The 20096-nt window shown below is 37.0% G+C and overlaps 1 protein-coding gene across 5 annotated transcripts in view; it reads left to right on the forward strand.

Annotated features, from left to right (window-relative positions):
- evi5a (ecotropic viral integration site 5a) overlaps nucleotides 1-20096 on the forward strand; it is a 227267-nt gene that overhangs the window by 72410 nt on the left and 134761 nt on the right. For all 5 annotated transcript variants that reach the window (XM_039734778.1, XM_039734774.1, XM_039734777.1 and 2 more), the window contains 2 exons: nucleotides 1790-1864; nucleotides 5515-5640. In XM_039734778.1, coding sequence (XP_039590712.1) covers nucleotides 1790-1864; nucleotides 5515-5640 — 201 coding nt within the window. The remainder of the gene's footprint in view (nucleotides 1-1789; nucleotides 1865-5514; nucleotides 5641-20096) is intronic.

A 20096-nucleotide genomic window follows, 5' to 3' on the forward strand; every position in this document is an offset into this window, starting at 1 on the left:
AGATGTTTACGTTTTAGATTAAACATGCTGAAATATTTAAGTCAATGCTATGTTTATTCATTTTGGGTTTTTTGTCTGTTTCATCTCATTATCTACTGTATACTAATAAAAGGGAAAGCCCTCACTGACTGAATGACTAACTCACTGACTCATCACTAATTCTCCATCTTCCCATATAGGTAGAAGGCTGAAATTTGGCAGGCTCATTCCTTACAGCTTACTTACAAAACTTAAGCAGGTTTAATTTTGAAATTCTACGCGTAACGGTCACAACTGAATCCTAATTACATACATATATACGGCCATAGCCTGCAGCTTGGTCGCCGTGTGAAGCGGAGTTGCGTCACCTATCACCACGCCTCCAACGTAGTTGGCTGCCTGCCTATATTGCGTCCCCCATACCCACGCCTTCTACGTAATTGAGTGCCTGCTCATATAAGGCTGTCCGCCAGCAGCAATCCAATAGACACACTGCCGCTATGAGGCGTTTGTTATGCATAAGACGAATACAATTTTCGCGAGATATAAGTTTAGTGAGAAGACGCAAGGTATAAACGAGACTTTTGATCACTTTGTAACGGAGTTAAAATTGCTGGTGAAGGACTGTGCTTATGCAAACGAAGATGAGATGGTCAGGGATAGAATAGTGTTTGGCACAAACTCAGTTAAAGTGCGAGAGAAATTTAAGTGCCGGGTCTGAGCTAAAAAAAGCAAGAGCTCCAAAGAGCGCTGAACAAAAAACGCATTACACAATTGAGAAGGCAGCAAAAGAATATGAAGCGTGTGATGTATACAAGCATATTCATAAGTGCTGCTACTGCGGAAACAAAGCACACGGTGGAAAAAGTCAATGTCCAGCTAAAGGAAGACAGTGTAAAAAATGTGGTAAATTGAACCACTTCGCTAAAGTTTGCAGGACTGGGAAAGGTAAACCCATGCATGCAGTGTGTGATGTCTCAGATAAAGAGGAAGACAAGCTGTTTATTGATGCTTTAAGAAAGGAGCAACCCTCTGAATCTGAACAAGCCTTTGTAGACATATCAATAGGAAAGCAAGGTGTAAAGCTAAAGTTTAAATTAAGTTCATAGACACGCAGCCGCTAAATATTTGCAGGCAAATCCAGAAGTTAATACCGGGAATGCCTGTTAAACATCTTAGATTCACAGGTACCGATTTGGGTAGTGAACACTTCGATGAATGAAACCTGTTCTCTTTACAACGGTTGACAAACACGGAATGTAACTTGAACACAACACATCCTCCAAATACGAACCTGATTGAAAGAAATAATGATAATCAAATCCTTGATGACAGCAACACTCATAACAGTCACAAAACAATTACATTGACAATCATGTTACATTATTTTTAAAATGTTTCCTTTTCTTTTTCATAACTTCTTTAACACACTACCTCTCCGCTGCAAAGTGCAGGTATTTTGCTAGTTTTTAATATTCCAGCTGTCCCCACAATTATTTTAAGTTACACCATTTCACATCTGCAGGAGAGCAATAGTTTTAGTTATTTGCTTTTTTTTCTTTTTTTAAAGATTTACCTACTTGCCCAAAATTGAAGATACACAACAAAATCTTTTACATCTATTTATTTTGTACAATTCTGGCTTCTCTGAAAGGAGTTGGTCTTAATTTGGTTTTTGGTGATTGCTGTACATGTGACTGTAGGGCAAACATTTTTGTTCAGTCTTTGAACAATATTAACAATATTTTTATTCATTGTACTTATTAGTTTATGTAAAACATAAAATTCGCAAAACTTTTTTTTATTACAGGCTTACTCACTTGTTGATCGTGAAGTTGGCTACTGTCAAGGCAGTGCATTTATTGTAGGACTACTGCTTATGCAGGTGAGAAAAGTACTGTAATGTTTGTGCATAAAAGGGGTATACTTGTAGTAGTTATCATATAGTCATTTCTGGTGTAGGAAAATGTACTAAATGTCTTTAATGAGAGATTTGATTCTCTAGCTGTAAGTTTTGATTCAGAGAGTTTGGAGATAACTGAAGTTCAAAAAGAGTGCTTGGCGAAAGTAAAATAAAGAGCACTTGAAAGAAGCTTGAATAACTGTGTAGGATAGTTTTATGTAGCATTCTATATTCTTTGGAATCTGAATTAATCCACGGTCAATTTTAATTGGGCTGTGATTTGTACAGGTTACTCTGGACATTTTTAATATATTTTGCACTGAGCAGTAATCTCACAGAGTTGTACACTTTTCCAGGATTGAGTTGGAATGAACTTTTTGGAGCAGAGACCTTATACAGTCTGTTCTTCAGCATCATTGGTTGCACTAGAAGTAATTTGGGTTATCCTCTGTGTGCAGCACCTTGAACTTTTATCAGTCCCTTGATAAAACTATACCATTCTGGGCTATAAATTTCATGTACCTACCACACTGCTGTGAAAAAGAATTTGCCCTCTTCCTGATTTCTTATTTTTTTGCATGTTTGTCACACTTAAATGTTTCAGTTCATCAATTAAATTTAAATAGTAGACAAAGATAACCCAAGTAAACACAAAATACAGTTTTTAAGTGATGAGTTTATTTATTAAGGAAAAAAAACTATCCAAACCTACATGGCACTATGTGAAAAAGTAATTGACCCCCTTGTTAAATCATGTAGTAACTGTGGTTAATCACAATTTTTCAATTGCTGAGTTCAATTTCACTAGCCACACCCAGGCCTGATTACTGCCAGACCTGTTGAATCAAGAGATCTCTTGAATAGAACCTGTCAAAGTGAAGAAGGCCAAAATATCCCAAAATGGAATACATAATGCCGCAATCTAAAGAAATTCAGGAAAAGATGAGAAACACAGTAATTGACATCTATCAGTCTGGAAAAGGTTACAAGGCCATTTCTAACGTTTTGGGACTCCAGCAAGCCACAGTGAGAGCCATTATCCACAAATGGAGAAAGCAGCATCCACAGTGGTGAACCTTCCCAGGAGTGGCCAGCCTACAAAATATACCCCAAGAGTGCAGCTACAACTCATCTAAGAGGTCACAGAAGAACCCAGAACAATTTCTAAAGAACTGCAGACCTCACTTGCCTATGTTAAGGTCAGTGTCCATGACTCAACCATAAGAAGGAAGATGAAAACCACTGCTGACCAAAAAGAACATAAAGGCTCATCTCACTTTTGCCAAAAAACATCTTGATGATCCGCAAGACTTTTGGGAAAAATATTCTGTAGACTGATGAAACAAAGGCTCTTTTTGGAAGGTGTGCGTCCAGTTACATCTGACGTAAAAGTAACACAACGTTTCAGTAAAACAGTATCATACCATCAATCAAACATGGTGGTGGTAGTGTGATGGTCTGGGGCTGCTTTCCTGCTTCAGGACCTGGATGACTTGCTGTGATTGATGGAACCATGAATTCTGCACTCTCCCAAAACATTCTGAAGGAGAATGTCCGGCCATCAGTTTGAGTCTTGTTTTGCCTAGTGAAAAAAGTACAGCCTGAGAAGATAATTCAAAGTAGAACACAGGAAAGTGTTTGGTGCTGATGCCAGTTAGGTATTCACTCAATAGAGGAAACACAATTACAAATGAACTCTCAATAAATATCAAAAAACCAAGTGGTGAGTAAAAAGTATCATTGATTTTTTAACAACCTGTCTTTGGCTTGTTAAATTGAGATGCTGTGTTGTGGACTAGTATAAGATGAAGTTCTTCTTGTTGTTACTTATACACTCTCAGGAATGTTAGTTGTGAATCGAAATTAAGTAGCATGGGCTTTTATTTTTTATAATCCTGCATCACCACCCTTATGAAAATGTGGTACTATTTGTTAAATTTGTACTGGAACTGAGTTTGTTTTGCGTTCAAGGTATTTACATATTGTAATTTTCCAGATGGATATAAAATGTCCTTGTACCTTATTTTTGCATTTTTTTTAATTAATTTAATATTATTGCAGTTAAAATTCTGATTGTTTTCTCCATAGCTTCGGATTATAAGGTTGTCAAACAACATATATTGAGCTCTGAGTGTAATTATTAAACTCTGCACTGAAATTTAGTACATAGATATTTTCAAATAATATTGGGTTCTTCAATCCCACTGAATACTTTTGCAGATTGTATTATGGATTTAAATAAATTAGAAGGAAGGGATGCATCTGTATTGTTAAATGATTTCTATGCGCTTTTTCATCACTTGCTTTAGTACTACTACTAAACATTGACATTTTCTTAGTGCATGGTATTCTATAACTTATGGTGGCATAGTTCAAAACAATGAAAAGGATTAGTAGCCATGAGTCATATGTGGGGAAGAATGCAACATGCAGCATCAGAAAGCAAAAAGTGTTTTATTGAATATAACTATCAACATTATATACTTGACAAACAACACTGAATTCTGAAAGGCCACAGCTACTTCAGTGTCAGTCAGATCCACTGATATGCTCATTGAAAAATAATTGATTAAATTACAAGGACATCTGGAGAAAAAGAATAAAAATCACGATGGAGAAAAAGAAAAAACAAAACTAAAGTATGCCAATGTAACATTTGCTGGTATATTCTTTTAAAAATTTACCAAATTACTTTGTGATTTCTACATTGACACCAGAAGTAGAAACGGGGAACTACCAGCCTGTTTTTATTATGTTCAAAGTCCAGTTAAAAACAGATGTGGTTGTAGCAAAAATCTGAAGCCACATGGGGTCCTAAAAACTAGTCTAGGTCATAAGAACTATTAGTGTCAAACTTAGTATTTTCAATGATGTCTAGTGTTTAAGGTTGTCATATCTGAAATGTGTTTTACATTTGAGGCGGTTGATTTTGCAAAAGGTTCTTTGTGTGCATGTTGTGAAGTAGTGAGAGAATTTAATTATTTTGTTGTATCATTCTACTTACTGAGGCTTTTTTGGAGCAGTTTGTGTAGATGGAAAGGGGGAAAATGCTGTTAAAGTGCAGAAAAGATGTGCAAAATCTCCTGTAGAAGCTTGCGAGACTCCAGTACTAGCTTCTCCACTCTGCCATAGCCTGCATTCCAGCAGAGTTATTATGGTATCACAGCTACAGAACAGAGAAGGGACAATGTTCTGAGAATATAGACAATCACTTTTAAGTTACTGTTTTTTTGTTTAAGCAAAAGCAAGTACACATTAAACATTAGGTGTTTTTTCTGCAGGAGACAGATGCACATTATGAGTTACAGGTGCTTTATTTGATTTGTTTTTTGTTTATTTAAACTGGTATGAGAAACGTAACTTGGTGGTGTTTTCTGCAAATCGTATTTTACCATCATACATGGTTTATACTTTATTCTACCACCCTCACGGACATTGTGAAATAGCAGTTTTCCCCTTTTCATTAGAATCTGTTTCCTTAACTAATTTTAGCTAAGAATGTTTAATCTGCCTTACTGTCGGTCTCAATAAGGTGTTCAGTATTGCTATTTACTGTATAATACTAAACATTATTTTTATCTGAAATGCTAAATATAAGATGATCTAACTACTTTGGTTTTCCTTTAATACAGATGCCAGAAGAAGAAGCATTTTGTGTCTTTGTTAAGCTGATGCAAGACTACCGGCTAAGGGAACTTTTTAAGCCTAGTATGGCTGAGCTTGGCCTGTGCATGTACCAGTTTGAGTATATGATACAGGTAAGGTACATCTAGCAGTAGTGAAATACACTTAGTCATAAAACAGGCTCATGACAATTAGTAATTAGTTCTAATCTTAGAAAATTGAAAATAAGCTCAGCGTTTATGGTATTGGCTGAAACATTTTTTTATTTTTAGTGTTCAAATGTGCAGGCATATTTTGTTGTTGTTCTTGTCAAAGTTAGCATAATATTCAACTGAGTGTCTGATTTTTGTTCAGTAAAAGTAAATCCTCATTTCTTATGAACATCCTAAATTTGGCAACTTACGGTATTTCAACATTTTTTTCTTAGTTTTTCTTTTAATCACTGAGCAATTTTTGATTGGTAGCCCTGAGATTATATAGGTGTTTGGATACATTGATTAGAGATTCAGCATTAGAAACCTGTTTTTTTGGTCCAGTACATGATTGTAGTCATTTTCTATCAGGGTACTTATGTCAAGACTGCTGGTGATGTTTGGAGAACATTAAGGATTTAAAGGCAAGTCTTGTCTGAGTATTGTCAGGAAAGAAGCCCCCTACTCTTACTCTCAGTAACAAATAAAGATGTACCAAGGTACAATGGAACCTCGGGTCAGGACCATTATTCGTTCCAAAACTCTGGTTGCAACCCGATTTGGTCATGACCCAAAGTAATTTCCTCGATTAGATTGTATGCAAGTACAATGAATCCGTTCTGGACCGTAAGAGCTGTATGTAAATATATATTTTTTTAAGATTTTTAAGCCCAAAAATAGTTAATTATACCATATAATGCACAGTGTAAACTAAATGTAAAAACATTGAATAACAATGAGAAAACCTTGAACAGAGAAAAAAAACCGTGCAGTCTCTTTAAAAACAAGCCCGGTGCATTATTTAACTGCCTTCTTTAACTGCCTTCTCTCTCGCTCTCTCTCTCACTTGCTGCACAGGGAGAGACTGAACACGTGCGGAAATCATCGGTGTACACAAACCGGAAGGAAAACTGGCTTGTTCGCCACCCGAGTGTGTGGTCATGAACAGATGCAAAAGTTTGGCGAACTTTTTGGTCGTAACCCGATTTGTACGTGGTCCAAGGCTCTCGAGACCCGAGGTCCACTGTATAGCTATTTGGCCATAATGCCAGACTTTGTTTGGTGAAAAAACAAACTATCTTTGACCGAAAGAACCTCACACCAATTGTAAAAAAAACAATTGATGGAAGCATTATGATTTAGGGTGCTGCTTTTCTGCCTCAATTTCTGACCACATTTCTGAGTCAACCATGTATTCCTCAATTATCAGATAGGGTGAGGTCATCTATCAAATCCAGCAAATACACAAATGAAGAAATAAAAGAAGAAATTAAGTGTTATGGAATGGCCAAGTCAATGCCCAGATCATTCTGCAATCATTTATAAGTATAGTGGGAGACTTTAAATAGGCAGTACATATAAGAGGGTCCCCATTCCTCACAGAACTTGAGATGATCTGTAAGGGGAAATTGGCAAAAGGTCAGTGTAGGTAACAGTTAGGCAATTGCAAGAAATACATTCTAGATCTTATTTCTGCTTAAAAGGTCAATACCAGATATTGCAGTTCAATGTATTTATTTTTGGCACTTAACACAATTGCATTTTTTTATTTGTTTATTTGATTGAGTGAAAGATTGCAAAGTGCTTTTTTTACATTTTTTTTGTTAAATTAGATCATCTTTACCAATCATTATCTACCATTCTCCTCCTAACCCAATATTGGATGTTAGATGTGTGAGACAAATTTAATAATTATGTCCTTTGATGTTATAACTGATTATTAATTTCAATTCACAGCACTACGCTAAAATATGTTTTGGATTTGTAGCTGCATATACTGTATTCTTATACATGTTATACAGTAGAATCTTCATTTTGAAAGGAACCACTTAAAAATTGTTGCTGTGAAATTATTATATGGGGTCAGGTTGGGGAGCATGCACTGGTACAGCGCTTTGCTGCACATATCACACAACGAAACAGCTCGGGATCCGGGTTGGCAGCCCCCAGACAGACACGCTAGTCCAGTCCCACCCTCCAGAAATGACCCTGGTCCAGCCACTCAGATCCTCAAGAATGAGGATCCTGTGAGCTGGAGCCCTTGGGGAATCGTGCCACATGGCAGTAGTGCCGTAAGTAATGCTTCCTCAGAGTACAGACGGTGTGCTTCATTCTGGGCTCCATGAGTAACCAATCAATCGGCACAAAGTAAAACTAGCAGTACCCAAGGATTGTCTGAAGAGACACCGTACCAACGGAGTCCAGTCTTAGTCTTGGGTCACTAGATAGCATCCATGTCTTGCAACCATATACTCACCCCAGATACCACATATCCCTGCAGCCTTCCCTACCCTTGGCTGGTTCACCACCTGTGCATTCTCGGTGAGATTGGGTGGTCCACAGCTAATTGGAGGAGCAGCCTCTGGAACTTTGAACCCGGAGAAGTCCAACGTCCTAGCCAGAGGATCAGCTTTAAACAGCTGTTCAAAGTAGCCTGCCCAGCTGGTTACGACTGCAGTGTTATCTGTAAGGACCATTTTATCGGTTGTCCTGAATGCAACTCACCAAGGAACAGATTTGGATGTGTGTAATGCTTCAATTCCTCTGTAAACAGGATGTGGGTCACTAGACCATAGATGGTTTATCACTTGCTCAAAAATTCCTCTAACAAACTCCTCATCATCAGCCCTGAGTCCTCGCAGCCATTCTTCTCAGCTTCTGGTACAGACTGGAGTTTCCATCAAGCTGTGGACTGTGACTCCTCTTGATGATATCCACAGTGCTCTGTGAGATGAAACACTTCTTTCTGGGAACACTGGTAAGTTTAACACAACCTCCACAACCTTCAGGGTCTTGTCACAGAAGGTCTCTCTCATCACATTAGGATCAGCAGTCGCACCCACATCCCTAAATTCCTCACACAAACTGCATGCATTCTTGTCAGAAACCGCCTGATCTTGGAGTCTGGCCAGGTTCAGCCTTATTTTCCAAGTAGGTGGTAACCTACTGGGCCTAAGCTGGATCTTAAGAGTAGCAATGACAAGTCTGTGGTCAGAATTCACAAAACTGGGTACTTCTGTAGTTTTGTAAGAATGTGATTGATCTCCTTCACTGCACCTCCATTATTGGAGTACTAAGTCCAGTGATGAGGCTCAGGGTACTGGAACCATGATCCAGCTATTTGAAGCCCCTGACCTTTGGCAAAGTCAAGGAACATGGAGCCACTTTCACCACAGTCACCAGACCCATTGGGACTGACACAATCCTCATTAAAAGCCCAGTCAGAAAATATATATAAAAAAAAGACACTTATGCATCCTAAGTGGTTTCTGCAGGAAATACTTTGGGGAAACCCTGAAGGCTTTCTTAAGGCCTTCATATCTTTTCCACAGAAATACACTGAAAACCAAAAAGTTATCAGAGCTAATCAGTGAAATTACTACAATAGATTGAGAACATGCCAGGTGTCCAAGTGCGGCACTTTATAGGAAAAGACAGGCTCTGCATTCAGAACTCAACCACTTAACAATTAAAGAAACCAAACAACTCATTTTTAAATCAAGACATCATTATTATAAATGCAGAGAGAAAGATAATAATATCTTAGCTCAACACATCCACAAGCAGGAATTTCGCAATGCAATCACCAACACAGACAGAGACAAAATCATTGACCATAAAAATATAATGCACACATTTAGAGACTACTATAAGTACTTGCATTCTATTGAGTTTAAAGAAGACAAGACACAATCTAATGCATTTCTAGATGCATTACAGATACCACAAATAGATACTCTCAGTGCAGAGGAATTGGATAAACCTCTGGCACTATGAGAATTACTACAGTGTGCATGATAGAGACCAGTTTCTCTTCTGAATAATGATGCTAAGATACTCTCAAATCCTAGCTAGAAGGACATAGAAAGTGCTTCCTTCAGTAGTATCACAAGACCAAACTAGATTTAGTAAAGGCAGACGCTTAGCTTCCAATCCTCAACGCCTGTTTAATGTAATTTATTCACTTACAAAGTATAACAACCCGGAAATATCACTATCAGTATATTTAGAAAAAGCTTTTGATATGGTTGAATAAAACTACTTTCTCACTACATTGGAGAAATTGGGTTTTCCCCATTTGTGCTTGGATCAAACTACTGTATACCAGTACAGAAGCTTCAGTTTGTATCAACAACATTACATCAGACTACTTTAAACTAGAATGTGGAACCAGACAAGGATGCCCCTTTCACCACTGCTTTTGCAATTGCCATTGAGTCACTGGCAGTTCACGGTCAAAATGCTTGTGAGATAAAGGGGATTATTAGAGAAGGACTTGAACAGAAAATTTCTCTATATGCAGATGGTATGGTACTGTATATATCAGATCCACAAAATACTGTGCCTGCAGTCTTAACAGCACTAACAGAATTTTAAGATTTCTGGTCTCAGAATTAATTTGAATAAATGTGTGCTCTTTCCAGTGAATTCTCAAGCACACAATATTAGATTGGACACTTTCCCTTTTATCATTGCAGATAAGTTTAAATTCCTAGGGGTAAACATAAAGCTCTTTATCAACAATTTTTCCACCTGAATGGAAAAATTTAAGCAAGACTTGTGTAGATGGTCTACCCTTCGTCTCACTTTAGCTGGAAGAATTAACATTGTTAATACGAATATCCTTCCTAAGTTGCTTTTATTTCAAAACATTCTAATATACATCAATAACCGTTTTTTAAGAAATTAGATTCAACCATAACCTCATTTATTTGGAATTCAATACATCGGCGTATCCAAAGGGCGACCCTACAAAGACCTAATGCGGAAGGTGGCATGGCGCCACTGAACTTTGTTTTATTACTGGGCAGCAAATATACAAGCTATTAAACCCTGGACATGGACACAAATAGATGAACAGACACAGGCTTGGTCTGCAATAGAAATAAAATCCTGTAGTACTTCTTTATATTGTTTGATTTGTACCCCAATAAGTACAAGTCATCGCCAATATACTAACAACCCAATTGTGCTTCACTCACTCAGAATTTGGAACAATTGTAGGAAGTATTTTATGAAAAAAAAGCTTTTATCTGTGGCAACTCTGCACGAGAACCACCTTTTTCCATCCTCTCAAACGTATGCAGTTTTTAATGTTTGGAAAATATTCAGGATTAATCACTTAAGAGATCTGTACATAGACAATATCTTTGCATCCTACGAACAATTACACTCCCAATTTTAACTTTCAAGCAACACATTTGTTTCACTACCTTCAAATTAGAAACTTTGTTAAAGAAAACCTGCCCAATTTTCCTCACCTCTCACCTACCTCTATACCGCATAAAATATTGGTCAGTCTTGAGAACTCAGACAGCATCTCCGTAATATATAAAATCATCGTACAGTCTCTCCCTTTCAAAGATTTAAAGAGTACAGTGGGAAAAGGATCACTCACTCAACATCTCAGAAAAGGAGTGGAAGGTAGCAATGCACAGAATTCACTCGAGCTCCATATGCGCAAATCATACAATTATTCAACTTAAAATTATATATCAGACACATCTGTCTCGTTGAAAATTGTCCAAAATGTTTCCAGGGCAAGATCCAACATGTGAAAGTTGTAATCAAGTTCCAGCCTCACTGGGCCCCATGTTTTGGATGTGCACCAAGTTTATATCATTCTAGACCAAAATCTTTAAATGCCTTTCAGACAGCCTTGGTGTCACAATATCTCCTAATCCATTAACAGATGTGTTTGGTGTACTGCCAGATGGGCTTAAAGTGGAGGAGGACAACCAAACTGTAATTGCTTTTACTACAATATTGGCACATAGACTTAACTTGCTCAACTGGAAGAATCCTAACTCTCCTGTTTTAAGTCAGTGGGTAACTGATGTTATATACTATTTGAAATTGGAAAAAATCTAATTCTGTACAAAAGTCTGTATAAAACCTTTTCAAAACCGGCAGGAACTAATCAATAACATTTTAGAAAAAGCGTTTTAATTGAGGAAGCAGATTCTTTCCACTCTTCATTTTTATTCATTTATTTATTTAACTATATACTTATTTTTACTAACTTAAAGTTTTTTACTCTGCTGGCCTAGCACTCTTTCTCATGGATGGGTGTTTATTTGTTTCGAACTTGTAAAACCTGACTTGTTTTTTTATGGAATGTTATTTGATTTTAATCCAAAACAAAAAAATGAAGTGCGAAACCGTTTTTTTTTTTTTTCCTTCAAAACAAATGTTACTATTACAACCACTTTAAATGTTTAAAATGGGAATGTTACCTTTGAGTTCATCCATATTATGAATCAAAAGTTGTATTTGTATGTAAAAATTAAAATTCATAATCAAATCTTAACTAGCAGTAATGCACGATTAAGAAGTGAATATAAACATATGTTGATTGTTTTGTTTTACAAGTATGTAAACACATTAAATGCATTATTATATACCAAGCTCAAATATTTAGATGTTAAAGCACTGTTATATGCTGCTGCTAAAGATCTGGTATATGGTCCAGAATCAGTCTCTGAGTGGTTTTCAGTTAATTGTCAACTAAAATTTAATGAGTGTGATAGTGCTACTATAGTATAAACAGGTAATTGATGGTTATCTGTATCGCTAACCTAATAATCCTGAAACTTTGTGCTGTATGTTTCTTTTCTGCTCTCTCCATAATGAAATATTTGGTTGATGGTTGCATAAATGTTAGCTTGCAGTGCGGCAACAATTTGAACATTTATCTTTTCTGATCATCATCATTGCTATTGAAAACAAAACAATTCCAAATTATTAACTGTTGTCTTTATTTTGGCATTAAAACTTATGAAAATTGTCAGGTCAGTGTTTCTAATTTGTTTTGGATGCTGCTGCAAACAAAGAAATGTACACTTTTTAAAAAGGATATTAGGGATCAGACTCCAAAAAATGCATTCAGCACAGTTGCCTGTAATTTTTAATATGATGGCAGAACCACTGTTTTGCAAACACACTTGTGCTTAATCAATGTGTCAGTGCTTGACTGTTTTTCTGTCAGATATCAATGTTTCTTTGTTATAAACATCTGTAAATGTTACTCATAGAGAGCGAATGTGAAATGGAATCTAGTAGTAGCCATTTTTTTGTGATTAATATATTGCTGTAACTGTAATCACATTTGCAATTAGTTGTACAGCAATAATTATACCGGAATGTACTGAATCCATCGCAATTTTTAATTATACTGCAATATAGCTTTTTGTCCATACTTCCTACTCCTATAATCATTAACAAAATCATGTCTCTCTAATATGCACCGTATTGAACAGATTACAGCCCGTGGTGGTTCTGATTTAAACTTTATTTGATCAAATTTAATCTGTTTTCGTTGTAATGAATATTAAAATTATGTAAAGGTCTTTAAATCTGGGGAATTTGTGCATTAATTTTAATAGAATGAAGAGCACCGTATAAACACTGTAAAAACACTACTTTGACTTAAAGCATTTACCAGAGGGGTTTTGAAACAAGTTATGACCTGGGTGAGATGAGCCCATGGGGGATCCTTTTGACATAGTTAGTGGCACAGTGCATGCAGGTCTGCAACCGATGGTAGAGCCAAGCCAGTTAGTTTTTTAGCAGACCTCACGACAAGCTGTGATTTGTTTTTGGAGTGGACCATTGCTGAACCAAAGCAGACAACAATGGAGAATGTGATCACCCCAAATATGGCTTTTTAGGTAGGTTAAGTAGGATTGACTGGGGAATGTTTATTTTCTTTAGTTACTATAAAAGTACATCTGCTACTGAGCCTCTTTAGAGATGGAAGAAGTGGTGCTCAAATATTTAAAGGATTCCACCTTGACTGTAGAAGCATTTATTACTCTTGTGAGAGGTTGTAACTGCTATTACAGTTACAATTTTGACTGTCTTGGTGTTACTGAGTACCAGGTTATTGGTAGCACACAAAGGGACGAGACAAGTCACCGTCTTTCTGTAGGTGGTTTTATTGCCATTAGTACTAAGACAAATAATGGTGGTATCATCGGTTTTACAAAAAGGGTCAGAACAGTCATTTGTGTACAAAGACTAGGAGGTTTTTGGAGTACACAGCCTTGACGGAACCTGTGCTAATATAGAGGCAGTCTGAGAGATGGGAGCCTATCCAAATATACTTTTTCTGATTTGTCAGAAAACTGGAAATCCATTTACAGGTGGAGGCATTCATTTTGTACAAATTTTACTAAAGGTTCATGGTCAATGATGTTAGATGCTGAACAGATGTCTATAAACATAACTATGGCACAAGTTCCTGTGTAGTCCAGATGCACACAGGGAATGCCCATGTTAATGGCATTGTTCACAGATTTATTTGGTCTATATGGAAATTGCTGAGGTGAACAGCAGTAATAGACTTAAGATGGGTTAGAACAGGCTGTTCAAATACTTTAATTAGTACCGATGTAAGTGTAATAGGTTTGTTATCGCTGATGCAGCTTATTTTGTGATTTTTGGGAAGTGGAACAATAACAAAAAAATTAATGCAATCTAGAACAATAAGAGACTGATAATAGATGTCAGTAAAAAGAGGATGGAACTGTTTTATGCAGTGTTTGATTGTTGTATGTAGGACTGAATCAAGACTGGCAGATTTTTGCAGTTCTATCTTGCAAACAGCTTCCGGACATTGTATTCTTTCATAGAAAAGGAAGAATTGGAGATATGCTTTTGCAAATAAGTGGCAAATGCCAAAACCAGGTATTTTCTCAAATGGGAAAATAACTTCACTGTTATTTACGTTACTGTGCCACTTATAAAATGTTTGCTTTGCTTATAAACCAATCTTTTGTAGCTTACTTGATGTCTTGGTGTACTCCTTTCAGGTTCGGAAAATGTGGTGTTTAAACAGAGCCATGTCTGAACAATAGGGACAGTATAGCATCACTTCTTAGCCACTGCTTGGCAAAAAAGCCTTTTCAACTTATGGAGTGTGAGCACCTGATCAGCTAGCTTGGATTTAAAGTTATTTTTTGAAGAAATAGGATGCTTTTGCTTCCGTGAAGTATCTTAAGTATTATACACGGCTAAGAAGCATTTCTTAATATTTTACCAATCCAATTTTATTAATTTGGGATACTTTTTGGAGCATTGAATTCAGTGAGACTTCAGAATTCAGCATTTTGGGCACTCTACATGCACAGGCATTGCTCATATTTATTTCTTTATGATGAGTGGATTTAACTGACCCATAATTCATTTCTGCAGTTTCTGCATTTATTTCCACTGTCGCTCATAGATTCTCTATTGTAATTTGCTCCATGAGTATTTTCTTTTCTGTTGTCTTCTTTTCTGTTAAAGGCTTATCATATCTTGGATTGTGTTCAAAAACCATTCTGCAACAACAGAGTTCTGCAGCCCAGCTCTTGTCAATATGAACATACTGTATATTTATATTTTGAAGAAGACTTTGGTGTAAAGGGCTTCAGGTGCTTTTATTAAAAACCAAACCATGTGTTCAGAAGTTCAGTGCAAGAAGATCTTCCATAAATAAATAATCCAATGAAATGAGTGAACAGTCTGAGTTAAAAAAAAAAATAATAAAATAAAAAAAATAAATAAATAAAATAATCCAAGGTAAAAAACATAATATAACAAAACTGTCATCAGATTCTGGATCTTTTTCCCTTCACCTGAGCATCGCGCATGTTCCTGTTTCCCCAGTAAAACAGCTAAATGTCTTTTAAACATCATCTAAGCCTAAGGCAGAAGTTCTGCGATTACATAAAAAGGCTGATTTTGTAGGCAATTGTATATTCCTACTGTTTTTAATCAGTCATTCCAGTATAAAACAACCTCTGCAAAAAATGAAAAGAGATTATCCCATAAAATGCTTGGCCTCTTCAGCCCTAGAGAACTGTAAATAAAAAAATAAAATAAAATAAATTAGATTTTAGAGTACTCTGTAGAAACACTACAATGTTTTTGTTGAATTTTCATGATTTGTTTAAGTTTAGTCTTGGCAAAAGTTTACTATAACTTTATTTTATTATATAATAAAGAGATTTTAAAAAAAGGCATAATAATAAATTTAGGAAAACCGTGCATGAGTATATAAGAATGCTGCACTCGTCCGATGCGGGAGATGGACGTCTGAAGTGGAGCTCCGCTAGCAGTGGTGCTATTTTTCATATTATTTGCTCATTATTCTGAGATATCCTGTATTTATTCGACCCGAGAGGGACCGCTACAGTATATGTAAACACATATAAACATGGCCAACAAGAAGGAAAGAACGAAAGAATCGAAGACTAAAGCTACATCCAAGCTGCGATCAGCAAGCCCTAGCTCGAGATACGGCCTGTCAGAGACAGACCTGGATCAGATGGGCGAAAGTACAGACTCCTCGGGACCACGGTCCGCTACATCGCCGCCGGCTGAGAGCGAAAAGGGGAGCGAAGGTGCGATCGTGAGTGCAGATGTGGATAGCTCGCCGATTGGAGAGGATTACCTGAAACTGGAAAAGGCGGGAGGTCCGCGGCTTCAGTTACGCAATTACGCGGGACTGGAGCAGCGGGGACACCGCTTCAGCAGAGTCTGCTGCTTCATCTACGGCACAAGAAGGCACATTTGAGCTATCTGAACTGAAAGTGTTGCTCGCTGAGCTCACGCAAGATATAAAGGAAAGCGAGAAGGCTAATGAGAAAGCAACGGCAAAGGCACTTGAGAGACTGAAACAGGAATTAAAACAGGAGATGAAACAGGCCAATGAATGTCTGCGACAGGAAATCCAACAGGCAAATGAAAGGCTGCGACAGGAATTCCAACAGGCAAATGAAAGGCTGCGTCAAGAGGTCCAACTTGAACCGACAGGTGCTGGGCAAAATTGAAGAGCGCATTGAGAAAAACTCGGCTAAACTGAGCACGCTTGCTGATCAATTGGAGCATCTTAGTGAGACATTCACGAATCGGATCGAAATAGCGAACATCTAGCTTCCAGTGCCGAGGAAAGAGCAGTAAATGCCAGTTCGGAATGTAAAAAACTCGGAGAAAAACTTGGAGACAGACTGTCTGCTTTAGAAGATGGCAGTAGAAGGTATAATGTCAGAATTGAAGGCCTGCGGAGAATCGAGAACGTTTAAACCCTGTGAAATTCGCAACTGAACTTTTTTCTAAAATAATCGGGGGCGACTTTAAAGCAGAATCTGAGATAGCAGCGGCTTACAGCGTCGCGATCAAACACCGTCAGACCCGACCAAGATCTTTTATAGTTCGTTTTGAGCGATTATCATTTAAGTTAGAGGTGATGGAACTCCTCAGAAAAAGGAAGATATTATATATGAAAATTGCCACATTCGCGTCTTCCCTGACTTCTCTCCAGCAACAGCTATTAAACGCGCAGCCTTCTATAATATTAAACAGCGGCTACGGCAAGCCAATGTCAAATCGGCCTCCTGTATCCGGCAAAACTGAAAGTGGAATGGCAGGGTCATTTCTATGTTTTCGCTAGCAAGGAGGAGGCAGAAAATGAGTTAAGAAAGCTGATCCCGGGACTATTCTGATACATAATTGTGAGTCATGGCGGTAAATGATAAAGCTAGGATTAATAATCTACTGTCTGATCTATTTGTTTTAAAATACGGGTTTTTTATCAGCATATATTCTCATATTCTTATTATTACTTACTTATTACTTATTATTACTTAGTATTACTAGGGCGCTAAATGTTTATGTTTTATTGTGCTTAATTACGTTTTCCTCCTCTTTTTTTCTTTTCTAATTATTTCATGTGTACCCTAAATGAGACTGTTCAATATCATACCCTTGGTTTACTGTTATTGCTATTACTGCATTAAGACTTGTTATGCTTGTTTTGGACACATCTTTAACACCATCACCTGGGTTTATTATCTGGGGATATCCTCTTAATGCACTAAAATTGCTGAAGATTATGTGTATGTGTATGTATGTATGTGTATATATGTGTGTATGTATATGTATGTGTGTATATATATATATATGTATATATATGTATATATGTATATATGTATATATGTATATATGTATATATATATATATATGTATATATTAAGTGCAAAATTCTTTTTTTCTTTTTTTTTTCCTCTTTTAAAGACTATATTGGTAACAGATATCTCTATCTTTTAACCTTAAAGCGCCACTGCATGGGGGCTTGATGTGCTTTGGACGTGCTCTGTCTCTGGGTATGTCAGAGGACTGGGACTGCATGAAGTGGGTTTTAGCCTCACCTGGGGAGGCAAAAAGGGAGGGTGGGGGTTAAGGGGAAGAGAAAGAGAGCAGGCTTGATCTATATCTAATCTATCATCTCAATCTTTATAATTATAACTATCAACGTAATAATAAGCTGCATGGCAACAACTCTTGGGGGAATAGGAAATTAAAACCTAAACTATCTCACTTCCAGTTAAGTGACATCAAAAACTCAGAATCAGTGTCTCCATGATGGGACAGTTAACCGTAAGCTGGAATGTTAAAGGCCTGAATCACGAATTAAAGAGAAAGAAAGTACTTGCTCACCTAACAGGTCTAAATGCTAAAATAGTATTTTTACAGGAAACCCACTTACTAAGTAAGGATCAGTTCCGCTGCAAAAGACTGGACTGGCCAAATGTTCCATTCTAGTTTTACAAAGAAAACTAGAGGGGTGGGAATTCTCATACATAGAACAGTACCATTTGTAGCATCAGATGTAGTATTGGATCCTGAAGGGAGATATGTGATGGTCATGGGAGACTTATCTAACTGTAAAATGATTTTGATAAATGTTTATGCACCTAATGTTGATGATAAGGAATTTATACAAAATTTATTTGCATCCATTCCCAATCTGAACACTCATAAACTTATAATGGCTGGGGGCTTTAATTGTGTTCTAAATCCACTTTTAGATAAGACTTCCTCCACAGGGGAACGCAACTAACACCGCAAAGATAATTACAAAGTTTATAACTGATCACAACTTATCAGATCCCTGGAGGTTTTTAAACCCAAATTCAAGAACATATTCTTTCTACTCACCAGTACATCATTGCTACTCAAGGATTGATTACTTCTTTATAGATAATAACTTCTTGCCTAAGATTAAATCTTGTAAATACGATGCTATTGTTATTTCAGACCATGCTCCGATGATCTTGGAGCTGAAATTACTAAGCCCCATACACTCACCCGCAGATGGCCTCAATCCGCTTCTATTAGCTGACGAGAATTGTACTGAATTTATATCCAAACAAATTGAATTCTTTCTAGAGACAAATACATCCCCTGAGATCTCTGCAGGAATACTCTGGGAAACTCTTAAGGCCTTCTTAAGAGGACAGATTATCTCATATCTTTCCCACAGAAATAAATCCGCGAAGAAAGTAGCAGAGATAAAAAGTGAAATTACTAAAATAGATGAAGAACATGCCAGACTACCAAGCGAGACTCTACATAAGAGGAGGCAGGCTCTACATTCAGAATTAAACCTCTTGACAACTAAAGAAACCGAACAACTAATTTACAAATCCAGACATCATTATTATGAACATGGAGAGAAAGCTAATAAGCTTTTAGCGCAACAAATTCACAAGCAAGATGTAGCAACGCAATCTCGTAATTACTAACACGAATGGAGATAAAATCATCGAACACAAAAATATAATGTACACTTTTAGAGACTACTATAAATCCCTATATACTACTGAGTTTAAAGAAGACAATATACAATCTAATGCATTTCTGGATAAATTACAGATACCACAAATTGACGCTTTTAGTGTGGAGGAACTCGATAAACCTCTGTCATTATCAGAATTACTGGATGCTATAAAGTCACTCCAAGGTGGAAAAGCAGCAGGCCCTGACGGCTACCCTGCAGAGTTTTACAAGAAATTCTCCGCTCAGCTAGCTCCCTCCTATTAGCAACATTTACAGAAGCCAGAGATAACCAATCTCTTCCACAAACCTTTCGCCAAGCACTAATCACTGTCTTTCCAAAACAAAATAAGGACTTATTACAATGTGCATCATACAGACCAATTTCACTTCTGAATAACGACGTTAAAATACTCTCTAAAATCATAGCTAGAAGGATGGAGAAAGTGCTCCCTCGTAATATCACAAGACCAAACTGGATTTATTAGGGGCCGACACTTATCTTCAAATCTTCGACGCCTGTTTAATGTAATATACTCACCAACTAAATCAAACACCCCAGAAATATTATTATCATTGGATGCAGAAAAAGCATTCGACATGATTGAATGGAAATACCTTTTACTATTTTGGAGAAGTTTGGGTTTGGCCCAACATTTGTGCATGGATTAAATTACTGTATACTAACCCAGAAGCTTCAGTTTGCATCAATAACATTTGCTCAGACTACTTTAAACTAGAACGTGGCACAAGACAAGGATGCCCTTTGTCACCACTGCTGTTTGCAATTGCCATTG

Source organism: Polypterus senegalus, chromosome 14 (genome assembly GCF_016835505.1).
Source record: "Polypterus senegalus isolate Bchr_013 chromosome 14, ASM1683550v1, whole genome shotgun sequence".
In the NCBI taxonomy this organism is placed as follows: Eukaryota; Metazoa; Chordata; class Cladistia; order Polypteriformes; family Polypteridae; genus Polypterus; species Polypterus senegalus.